Here is a 13368-nt window from a genome sequence, read left to right on the forward strand (position 1 = left end):
TTGTGTGTGTAACCCACTTACACTCATGGAATAGACATTTGCATAATCCTACATTCACTTTGATTACATTAGGATTTGTGCTTTTGTTTTTTCTTAAACAAACAGTGAATGAAATGACAAGAAATCTGCTGAAACCCCCACACCATCTCACCCTCATTTACTCACCCTCACACCATCCAATATGTAGATAAGATTGTTTCTTCATCAGAACAGATTTGGAGAAATTTAGCATTACATCACTTGCTCACCAATGGATCCTCTGCAGTGAATGGGTGCCGTCAGAATGAGAGTTCAAACAGCTGAAAAAAACATAATAATAATCCACACGACTCCAGTCCATCAATTAATGTCTTTTCAAGTGAAAAGCTGTGTTTGTAAGAAACAAATACTTCATTGAGGAATTTTAACTTTAAACCTTCGTTAAAATACCAGACCGTAATCCATAATAATGCTTTCTCCAGGAAAAAAAGTCCATCCATTGTTGTCCTCGCAATATTATGGATAGAAGATTCAGATTAGGGGTAATGATTATTTTGGAAATCAAATGATTAGGTCGATTATTCTGCCGATATAACTATTTATAGTGATACTTCAATCAGGATTTTTAGACATTTATTCAGGGCCTGAATTTCATTTTTGAAAATGGGGTGAATTCCCCTCTTAAGTGATTCTTGTGAGAGGAGAAGCAGCTTTCACACAGGAGTCCGCTACGGATCCGTGGCTATTTACCACAAACACAACATTTATTCCAACATTGTAATCATTCCATTATTTTGATTTCAAATCCAAACATTGTCACTGAAAATGCTTTTTCAGCATTGCAATTCTTCTTTTACACAGTAGAGTAATACAATCTTTTACAGATATGTTTAAACACAATAAATATATGCAACACATCATTCAATGCTTTTTACTTTTGCATTTACTTCTAGATTTATATATTAAGTTGCTCAAGCAATTGGCAAAACATTTAAACTACTTTTCTTACATTATCACAAACTTACCATTGACAGAAATAGTCAGCTCTCCTGCCTTTGCTTTTGCATTGAAATCTTTATTACAAGCAATCCTGCAGTTCATAAAGAACTTTGTTTTCCTACCTCCAGGAGTGCATCTATTATTGCCTTGTTTATCTAAAAGTGCTCTTTTCCTTTAAAACTAGCCAACAAGCCATATGTGTTGACTGTGAAAGACAGCATATTTTAATTATATGCATTTATGGTGCAATTGCTACATTTTCATATGTACGGCAAACAATGTGCACGTGTATCACAGCAAAAATAGGCTTGGTGCTAAAACGATCTCTGCACTGCTGCAGACGCACCGCTCCTGAACGCACTGCAGTGTGCGGTGTGAATGCTTTAATCCATTAACATGACCGCAGAAAAAATATGCACCACATACAAACCTCACTGAGCTGTCTGTCTTTCTCTACTGTGAAGAGAGGCGATGCGCTGAAATTAATGTATAGCACATGTATCAAAAGAGCTCTGAGGCACAGTTCTGTCAGGACCACTATCGTCAAAGATGATTGACAATTAGCATACAGTTTGGATTGGCGGTATGGTTCTGTTCTGGGCAGCAATAACCCCCCAGGGGAAACAGAACAGAACTAACAAATTCATTGCAGATATTGTTAAAGTTCAATCATTTTCTGTACACATTTTAGAATTAGTCTGATTCAAGGAGAATCAGAAGGCTGAATCCCGACTGACAGAGGAGGAGTTGGGGATGGAGGAGGGTAATTAGCTATTGAGCAATGCGAAAACTGCTGATACTACTGCGGGACCTTATATATGAATGCTTAGATAGGTGTCGTATTCCCATAGGTAGATGGGGATCAGCAGAAGGTCAGCTGATGCGAGCTTGACTAACGTGGCCTGCCAGAACTAACGCTATGCTTGATTTGTGTAAAATGGTTATCATTTATTACAATACAGTGTTACAGTCAACAATGAAAACAATAAGTCTTATTCATTGATTTATTGATTGATTGATTGTGGCAAGGCCTGTGAAAATTTTGCCAGGGCAAGTAAAAAATTTAAACCACTGGCCAAACTGGGCCAGTAGAAAATTTCCATAGCGTTGAGCCCTGTCAATACGATCAAAATCAGTATCATAACACTTAGATTATATAGTGATATTTAAAATTAAAAACTTAAAGTATGTACTTGAAAAGAAAACAGGATGACTTTGAATAGCATCATTGTAAAATTGTGAGGAAGAGCTGAGCAAGTCTTGCACATGTATTTCCTTGCCTGAGAGTGACTTCCTGCTTAAACAGGCAGTTATAGATACCAAAAAAAGGTAGAAATGTATGTATGTGAAAGGAGAATGTATGTGTGTGAAAGCAGAAATGTATGTATGTGTAAGGAGAATGTATGTGTGTGAGGGAGAGTAGAAATGTATGTGTGTGAAAGGAGAAATGTATGTATGTGTAAGGAGAATGTATGTGTGTGAAAGGAGAATGTAAGTGTGTTAGAGTGCCAGAATGAATTATGGCTTGTATGGCCCCTCATATATCTATGCTGGCTAATGCCTTCTCGACCATGGAACGTGCCACTTCCAGTATTTTGCTGGTTAATCACACAGACAAAATACAATCGAGGATTTTTAAAAAATCGATTACTTGAATTGAATCGAGAAATCGTGACAGCCCTAAATCAGTCACTGTTTTTAAGTAAAAAATGTCTTGATATATTTATTACAAGCACACAGCTTTTTACTTCGTAACACATTAATTGATGGACTGGAGTCAGATTACTTGTGGAATATTGTGATGTTTTTATTAGCTGTCTGGACTCTCGTTCTAACAGCACATTCACTGCAAAAGATCCATTGGTGAGCAAGTGATAAAATGCTACATTTCTCCAAATGTGTTCAGATTAAAAATATATATATCTACATCCTGGATGGGATGGGGGTAAGTAAATGTTATGCAAATTTCTATTTTGCGGGGAACTATTCCTTTAAAAGTGTGAAATGGGCATGTATCTCGGGTTAGTTGCAAGTGAATAGCCAGGCACTGTGTGCATTCAACATAGGCCATCTGATTACAATATGAAAAATGACCAGAGGAACATAACTTCTATAACAGTTTGGGTGAAAAAGTTTGTTTTTAATCTTTTTTTTAATTTATTTCAAATTCTATACAATATTTTTATGATTTCAGTTAACCATATAATGTTTCCTTAAAACTAAACAAAAAAAGTCCCTGTTGAACATACTCCATGGCAAATCAGACCAAACCTGATTCTCTTCCAATTAGGATTCCAACACAATTACGTTTCATCTTCAGCTGCTGGTTTTATTTGTACCTTAAGTTGAATCATTTCAGTTTCATTCAGAGTGTCGCTGAGTGAATACATACGTAAAACCACTAAAATGTTTTCCTCCTCTGTATCCTGCACAGCTCAGTGTGGCTTCTGGCCCCTCACATGGCAGTCACTGAGCAGATTTTGTAATAAGAGTGAACCAGAAGCACTCCTGTTCTTTGATCAATGGTCAGAGGAGACATCAAGGTTCTGAGTTTGTTGGTGATATTAAGTGTATAAAGCACTTGGAAAGTGACTCATCATCGGTAGTCAGACAGTATTGTGCAGTTCGCTATGAAATGTAAATGTTCTAGGCTTTTTACTTATTTTATAAGGTTGATGTAATCACAGAACATCTGTTCATAAAAGCATAAAATCTGTTTACATGGCTTTGACCCATTTTACTTGCCTTCTGTATTAAAGAAACTACATAATCTGTTTTTTTTCTATAAAGAATAATTTTTGCATTCCATTTTATAATCACCAATAACATAAACAACGTCCTTACAAAAAGAGGTGGACTCAGACTTGGATATTTTGGACGCAGAAATATTACAGAAAGAGTACAGACGAATCCATGTCATGTGTAATTATATATCTATATATATAGTAACAACATAGAATTAATATAAAAAGCCATTAATAAACGTCTCCCACTTAAACTCAATTGATTAAAAACTAGGACTCGACAAGGTGGACTCGGACCCAACACTGTATGTATGGGTATTTATTAATGAATTTATTTGTTACAACAGAAAAGGTTGTGCTTGGAGTTCTTTTATACCATCCAAAAATATCTTTATAGTACCATCCATACATGCAAAAAAAGATACATTATTATTAATGAAAAATAATAACATGGGCCAAAATGTTTAAGTGTTAATGTCCTAATGCAGAAGAAACTTATATAACCCCAAAATACTACAGCTTCTAAATTACAGGAAAACAAACAAACAAAAGACTCACTGTGAAAGAAGTGACATGACATGTGGCCAAGTATGGTGACCCATACTTGGAATTAGTGCTGTGCATTTAACCCATCCAAAGTGAACACACACAGCAGTGAACACACACCCGGAGCAGTGGGCAGCCATTTATGCTGCGGCGCCCGGGGAGCAGTTGGGGGTTCGGTGCCTTGCTCAAGGGCACCTCAGTCGTGGTATTGAAGGTGGGAAAGAGCTGTACATTCACTCCCCCCACCTACAATCCCTGCCGGTACAAGACTCAAACCCACAACCTTTGGGTTACAAGTCAGACTCTCTAACCATAGGCCATGACATGACCCAGAAAAGAAGCACTACATTACCTCTGAGGAATCAGACAAAAACGATTAACTTGTTCCATATTGTCCATTTGATGTTTTCTGGGGGTTACGACTTTTGGCACTGACTGAACCGAGTGACTCAACAACTTCAAAAAAAGATAGTGAGGTCTAATTATGAACTAATTATGTCTGAAGGGAAAATGTCTTCAATACTAATCAGAATTTTTAACTAGAAAGTAAAGCAAAATATTAAAGCATAAGTAATATATTATTCCTTTTTGAATTTTATAATACAATTTTATTTACATCGAAGCAAACATTATGTATATATAACCTTTTATTATTTTTGGCTTTATTATTTCTTTGTTAAATAGAATTATTAGACTTACGATTATTTAGATTTACAATGTTTTCAGGACCATGCACTTTGATCCTAAGGACTTACTAAGGAGAGGATGATTTTTTAAACATCCTTATTTAGTGACTACATCAAAAACCTACAACCCACGTTACACCACAGACCCAAAACTACAGACAGCCTTTCATATGTTATACCAAAACACGTCACAACAGAGCCTGTACCATGATTTGTCACTAACAAGGCTGTCAAGGATAGCGATTCCAAAACCATTTCAGCAAACTGTTTGTGCAAGCCTTTCAGCCTATGAGGAAAAAAGACAAATGCAATAAACATCAGTTCACATACAATGACAAACAGTTCCATGTACATCACATCAAGATAATGGTGTAATTTTGATTCAGCATTCAGAGACCTGAAGAGAAGAAGCCTAAGCACAATCATATTTATTTACATCAAAATTTAGGTTCAATTTTCTCAGATACTGGAAGAAAAAACACTTAACTAGAAGTAGAGGTACACTATAAATAGGTCTCTATACAGACCACTTAGCTTTGATTTGCAGATGTCTATATAGACCAGACATGATTAGCTCCAGAAAAAACTGACATACCAGAGCATAAACCAGAAAAATGAGACATTTGATGTGAAACATGCGAGATGTGAAACCATCAGTGGTTAGGCAATAATTATAAATAGAGTGCCAGCATGATGTCCAACCTGATGCCCAAAATAATAAAAAAAAAAACAAGCAATTACTCAATTCTGAATTCAACACGTATGTAAAAAATGTATAATAATGGTGATTAGTGATGAAGCTTCTGACAGAGGCTCGTATCTAGTGAAATGATCAGTATAGTTACATTTTATTTCAGTTTTAGTGTTAGTTATTTTAGAACATCAAGATAAACTAAATGAAAATGTGAAATGTTGCCTTGTCAACTAGCTAAAATAAAACAGTATAAGTATTTTATTTGAATTAACATTTATTTTATTTCAAGTAACATTTTTTAATATTTATTTTATTTGAGTTAACTATAATAACCCTGGTGTAAAAAAATACCAAACTGTCTTAATCATCTACTCAGTGTTTATCTTTCAATACATAAATATGAAGATATATTTAATTAAGCACTTTTAACAATTATTTAAAACTTTTAAAAACGTAAAAGCTTAACCATAATTGCTTTCAGAAAAATGTATGAAAATTTTGTGAGATTAATGCTTTAATAAAGCAAGAACACCTGGATTATGAAAATTAAAGAGAATAATTTTTTTTTATTATTATTTTTTTATTATTATTATTATTATTATAAATAATAATACAAAATTATCTATTTTGGGCTGGCATGTTTTATAAGTGTAAATAAATGTTTGAATAAAGATATGGTATATTTAAATATTTATGTTATAAACACCAAAGTGATTAAAAAATCTGAATGGCTGTTTGAAAACATGTAAATACTGTTTGACTTCCTTTGACCTCTGTGACAAACAAGCAGGTGTCAGAAGTTGCACTTGCGTGGTTCTGCTTTGTGTACAGGGGTAACCATGGTAACGATGTATTTCTGCTGTTCCTAAAGCGCCACCTCCTGTCAGAGTGAACTTGCATTTTTATTCAGCACGTCTGCAGCTTTGTTCACATCAATGAGAAAATCTGACCGAACTTTTACACAGCAAAATTGCAGCACAGTGTTGTAAAACTTAACTGGTCGATGGAAAATAAGATAATATATGCGTTCTAAAAATCTAAACCATTCTGATAATAATTCTGATGTATTTTGACGAGCCCAAGATAACAATATCTTGAAATATCTCAAAAATACCGTTCATGTTCATTGCTGTTGTTACATTGGCACAGCGCGTCTTCAAAGCACGATGCAGCAAAAGTCATTTCAACAATATATTTTCAAAATCCATCACGTACCCTTATGTTGCTCACTTTCTTTTCCCACTTCTCTGCAGTCTGCACCAGTTTTATAGTTCCGCCTCTTAATTTTCAAACATTAACACACGGAACTGAAACTTTATAAAAGTTATTATTGTCAAGCATTACCATCTGAACCCTGACATGGGACCCCTTGGAGGCCACGGGGCCTTATGCAACCTCTTATATAACTTATTAGGTCGGGCCGGCTCTGGTTGATCCCCATTAAGGTTCACTATATGGAGAAAAATCCTGGAATGTTTTCCTCAAAAACCTTAATTTTTTTCGACTGAAGAAAGACAGACATCTTGGATAACATGGGGGTGAGTAAATTATCAGGAAATTTTTATTCTGGAAGTGAGCTAATCCAGCCCACATACCCTAACCCCATTTCAGTTTTTTTATCCGGCTTAGCTACAGCGATAACTGGATGTCTTTGTCCATATTAGGGATTTCCTGGCACGTCATAAATTATTACCTCTATAAATTCGTCTTGGACTTTCTGCAGGAAAAAGCAGATCACGGCTTCGAGTATGAATGAAGCATACACTGCATGATAGTATTTAGCGTTCCAAGTTGACTATCTCATCTCTTTGAATATAAATCTAGATTTATTCACACTTGCCCATGAAAAACCTCTATGTGAACACACTTGACTGAAAAAAATGCAAGGGGCAAATTCACGTTTTATCAAAAGTAGGGGGATGGAAATGTCCCCCGCATATTCTACACCCATGTGCCTCAGGGTAATGAGGAGAGAGACATCAGTGTCACAAAATGATCAATGTACATTTTGCCATCAAAATGAATCGAAAGCACTGAGCTGCTTGTGAAGGATGAAACAGAGTGCGGAGAATACCTTTTTTATAGCACTTTATACAACAGAGATTGTTTCAAAGCAGATTCACAGTATTATACATGAAAGTAATAGAATCAATGATGCAAACTTCAAAAATTAGGCAAATCCAAATAAATAATGTCATTATTCAGCTCCAGTCAGTTCAGTGTTGGTTCCATTCAGTTCAATAACTGCATAAAGTTCATTAATATGAAACAAATTCAATTCAGCTATAATGTAGATCTTCAGAAAACAAGCTCAGTTCATAATGGTCTTTGCTGGTTTAAAAAGAATACAGAAGGAAACAACAACTACAACACCAAATTCTCAAAGGAACTTGTGCCAGAATACAATTATAAAACCTGTTTAGCTCACTCTGTTTTATTGATTTCAATTATTATGTGGTTTGCGCCCAGAGCTTCCTCATCTAGGCCTCCACATAAAAAAAAAATCATTACATTCATTTCCTCGAATTAGATTTTAAGTGGAGTAATTGACCCTAGGAAACATGAGTTACATGGCTACTCTTTTGGCAAACAAATTGTGTACTCATAAGAACTGAGATTAATATTTTATGGTGTTAAAAGATTATTTAAACAATAAATACTTCATGGGATAACAACATGAAGCCATATGTTGTCATTAGTGCAATGTAGAGTATAATTACTCTGCCTTAATATAGTTTTGAAATGACCCCACTTCCCACTTCTGTAGTCAAAATTACATCACGCTCAAGTACTTTGTTGTTGGAGATAATAAACACAATAGGCCAGAGAAATGCAATATGGAACAAGTGGTTGCAGATATTGTCAGTAACTTCTAGGCACAATAATTCTGAGGATATTGATTGGAGCATCATCATTGCAAGTGATGTTCATTTTGTGATGCGCTGTCTGATACCAGAATATCTTAGTAGTACTGAAGTCTGTACTCTGTTTAATTTTACATTTACTTTAACTTTACAAGCACTGGTACATGCTTTTATCCAAAGCGCCTAACATCATATTCAAGGTTTACATATGTTAATGTTTTTTTTCATGCACTCCCTAAGGGAGAAAAAACTGAATTGTTTTAACGAACCTCCATTTACTCTGGCTTTAATGGGCATTTACTTAAATGCTAGCCAAACATGTTTTCAGGCACATGCGGCAATCTTGGTCTATTTACCTAACTTTAGGTTAAAAAAGGGGTTCTAATTTGAGCTAGGAAACAACCCAAAATAAGCTATGGAATTTATTTTAGAAAGAATTTATTTAAACACTTTTACATGTTTGATGAAGCAGTTATTGTATACATGTATCATACCTGTGAAAGCAGTTACAACAATAGCATAGCAATTGCACACAATGTGTTTTTAGATATACAATCTGTGATAAAAGTGTGATAAAAGTGTTCCGATTTACAAAACAAATTAAAGTACAATTACATATAAAAAAAACATGACAACCATCCAGATAAAAACACGCAACAGTCTTGAATTAGGTGAAAATAAACCTGTGCATAAAGATAAATTCGGTTAAATGAATGAAAGCACTTAGATCGATTTGCTTCTCGCCTGCTGTTACTTCTGTAACTCCCCACTGCTTTCTGTTGTTTTGGTTTCTAGACTGATGAAGAGTAAACCACATGTGAGTAACTTGAACATAATGAGAACTTAGACATGCACACAGCTTCTGAGCATTAGTTGGGAGCAGTGTTAAATGTCAGAAGAGTTCAAGATCTCATGGCTGCTTCCTGCTCAAATGCACATCCCACAGTTCCCTGGAACCCTTCATCTTGCCAGTTCTTGTTCGAGGAAGTCTGCTGTCTGATGTCTCAATCGTGGCACAAGCTCATCTCACATTACAACTATAAACAAACATGACTCGGAACCATATGATCATTCAAAGCATCATTCAATTATCCACTAATGTCTTACCCTGAATCTACACTATGCACACTTACGTCTGAACACCTCCCACCCGCTTGTTTCTCCTTAATGTTTTTCTAATGGTCTTCTTATCACAGCATTTTATGCAGATCACGCTGCTTCCCTGCGTTATACCTTTTCCTGCCGTCTTCACAGAAGTCCCTTCTCCTGAAACCTGCTTTGTTACTATAGTGATGCCCTTTGTCTGCTGTTTACCCTTTTGCACTAAAGCACTTAAAATCTCCTAGCACAAGAGTGTGATTACCATCACATTAACTTCCAATTCTGCCTGAAGTACATGCATAGTCTTTTTATATACTGACTGTCTTTAAATATGAACAACTACTGGTTCTAACGCCATGTACTCTAAACCAGGGGATTTCAAACGGGGTTCTAGGGACTCATGGAACATTTTAGAGATTTTATCAAATGTATATTTCAGAGCTAACCAAGTTAAGGTGTATACAACTTTTGCAGTTAATTTCTGATTAGAATTTAGAAAGCAGAAAGAAAAACGAGTAGTAAACAGTAGTAATGTCAAATTCAGTTTAAAAATCATATAATTCATGTATTAAACTGATAGTTCAGCCAAAAATGAACATTCTGTCATAATTTCCTCACCCTCATGTTGTTCCAAACTTCTATGTCCTTAAAACACAAAATACACAAGATATTTTGAAAAATGTTTCAGCTGATTTTGTCCACATACTGAAAGTCAGTTGGGTCCAGTGTTGTTTAGACACCAACATTCATCAAAACATATTTTTAGAGAATGGTTGAAAACCCTTATTCTGTATGCCTTATTCTATATAAAATTGACTTTACATTGTTAAAAATGCTATCATATTAGCTTACTTTGGTTTAAGCTTTGGTCTATTTTGGTTTCAGTTTTGTAACGTAAATCTTAATGTATTTATAGTTCATTTGAACTTGGATCATTTCTAAATATATTTATTTATTTGAAGTTAAACACCCCATACCGCCAACACTGCTTTACACTTTCTTTCAGCTTTTTGTGCCCAGAGATTTTTCTTCTTCTATTACAAACATGGACTAAACCCAACAATGAGTTTTCCATTCACACCACTGCATCACGTGTCTCTGAAGATGCCTTTGAATAGGCGCACCCCCGCAGTCAGATCCCTGTGGAAATGCATTTTCATTTTATGCCTGTGGCCTCTACTACAAGTAAACACACATGCTCATACCAGCTGCAGACTCTATACCCAAGCTTGTTCTTAGGAAAAATGGCTAACAATTTACTTAAAGCCTTTATATATAATGCATTATAAAAGTAGTTTTAATACATGAATAATGCATTGTATGATCTCATGAATAATTGTAACCACAGTTGCAATACATTGTAACACTTATCTTATTCATTGCTGCACCTTTAGAAAGTAAAATGCATTAAAACACATGACAAACAAACCTTCAAATATTATAATATGCATTTTAACTTTGATTATAATTATGAAAACACAATGCATTACAACACACATTATGAATACCTTTATAATGCATTATACATGAAGGCTTTAAGTGTTACTGAACATTGCATTGAAATTGAAAATGTTGCATATCCCCACCACCACATAGTATTACATCACATCTAGTTATGATAATGGTTTGTTCTTTGCCGTCCCTCTGTTGACAGGGAGCTTGATACAGATTGTGTGACGAAAAGTTCCTGAGGATTTGTTAGTGGGTTTGGGATAAGCCATGCTCTGATTAGCATCGCTGTGAAAGACTTTTATACTGGGGTTGACACTATAACCTCCGCTAATGCTAACAGCAGGGCTAACGGTTTCAGTAATGCAGCGCAGGTCATCAGCAGTGCTCAAGCTATGGCTAATCGATTTGACGGTAGGACTTTTCTCTGCCAAGTAACTGCTTACACCATTGCTAATATCAGTCGCGACAAAGTTAACATTAGATTCATCACTCAAACCTGCGTCTGTCATATCCGCATTATCAGGAGGAGTACAATGTGTCCTCACCTGGACTGACGTTTGCTGAGGAGGTGTAGTAAGTAACACCAGTGGAACATTATGACCATAAAACAATGTCTGTGGGATCTGAACCTTGACAGATTCTCGCATTTTCCCCTCAGCTTTCTGCTCTGTTTCCACCGAGACGCTTTGAGTTTGATCCGTGACCTTAGAATGTTTTAGCATCACCCTTCCTGCAGAAGGAAAGACTGTGATTTTCATTCTGCTGTTCACTTTCTGCCCAACTGAGGCATGAATGTTTGAGCGAGCCTTTGGACACTCCAGCTGTATCTGACTTGCAGAGTTTTCTGCTTTGCTACTTGATTGCTTTTGTGCTGTTGCGGGTGTGTTTGTGAGCGTTTGTGTGACCTGGGATTCCTGTATCACATTGTCAATTGGATTCACCCGTGGGACTGTCCATATACTGCATGGATTCAGCGAAATCGCTTGTGAATTCATGTCAGGATTGGGCTTTATCTGACATGCGGTGGAGGACTGTAATGGATTCACACTAAACTCCACGCTGCACACAGTCTCAGAGAGACACTCTGGCATGCGTGGTCTTGCTGAACCTTTAACCTCATGAATGTCGCAGAAGGACTCGCAGCTTGTGGCATCCTCATTCTCATCTCTTTCTCCATCCATTACTGCTCTTTCTCCATCACAGTCATGAAAAGATACTTCAAATTCACTCTCTTTCTCATTGTCTATCTCTTGAACTTTCTCTCTCCAAACGTTCTCTTCCTCTTCATAAGTGAAAGCACTTGTCCAGCGCTTTCTGGACATTTCAGGTGTGAGAGGCCGCAGTTTCGCAGCAGCTCCAAACAGAAAAGGCCGGGACTGCGTATCTTGAGGGCTGGGGATGGGATCCGCTGAGCTGAGAGACAATGTACTATCCAGAGAGCTGAGGGAAGAAGTGGCAGTAGATGACAGACTTGACATGCTGGCCAATCTCTGCGCAGGATGACGGAAGCGGGTGGGGATTTGCGGCGACTTCCAGAAAGTGTAACGGCGTCTCCTTGTACCCATTCCAGAATTGTGCGATTGTTGTTCTGGGCTTAACCCCAAGGAGCTGCGTGACTGCTCACTTCTGCTCTCTGTTACAGCCGCATCATAGCTGGATTGGCGGATAACAGGTGTATGAGTCGGTGCAGGTGTTTGGGGTGTGGAAAAATACATTGAAGGCTCAGAGAGGCAACGATCGCGTGATTGGCTGAGTTCCCTGACTCCCAGCATGCTTACAGAAGCACTGGAACGTGAGGGAATGGAATTCAGTGTTCCACAGCTGTAGGTGTCTTCTGTTGTTGGCATATCAGTATGAAAGGGCTGGGGTCTCCTCTTTTCTTTCAGAGAAAGTGCAGCCAGAGGGAGGAAAAGAGGATGAACTTCAGGCAATAGTTGGGAAGAAACAGCGAAGTCTTGGTCTGTGTCTTCTGAAGAGGAGTGCTGAAGAAAATACGAACCATCTATAAAAGATAGAGAGTTTACAAAACTTTATGGATAAGACTGAAAAGATATGATTTTTTTTATTTTATTTTTTTATTTGGCCAAACACAAATGCTCATGAAATAAGTGCAAATCTTAATTTCAACCACTTTGAAAAATGTGTATAAATACCTAAAATAAGTATATATATTTGTATATGCATTATATCATTACACATATATACATTTTAAATTATATCATATCATTAAATTATATATATATATATATATATATATATATATATATATATATATACAGAGTATATATATAGAATATATATAT

At 36.3% G+C, this 13368-nt stretch overlaps 1 protein-coding gene across 2 annotated transcripts in view; it reads right to left on the reverse strand.

The window, feature by feature from the left end:
- Nucleotides 1–11208: 11208 nt before the first annotated feature.
- The window catches only part of arhgap20b (Rho GTPase activating protein 20b), a 44144-nt gene continuing 41984 nt past the window's right edge, over nucleotides 11209–13368 (reverse strand). For both annotated transcript variants that reach the window (XM_016288240.1, XM_016288238.1), the window contains one exon: nucleotides 11209–13067. In XM_016288240.1, the coding sequence (XP_016143726.1) occupies nucleotides 11227–13067 (1841 nt within the window). In that variant the 3' untranslated portion in view covers nucleotides 11209–11226. The remainder of the gene's footprint in view (nucleotides 13068–13368) is intronic.

This window comes from Sinocyclocheilus grahami, unplaced genomic scaffold, assembly GCF_001515645.1.
Source record: "Sinocyclocheilus grahami isolate Dianchi unplaced genomic scaffold, SAMN03320097.WGS_v1.1 scaffold230.1, whole genome shotgun sequence".
In the NCBI taxonomy this organism is placed as follows: Eukaryota; Metazoa; Chordata; class Actinopteri; order Cypriniformes; family Cyprinidae; genus Sinocyclocheilus; species Sinocyclocheilus grahami.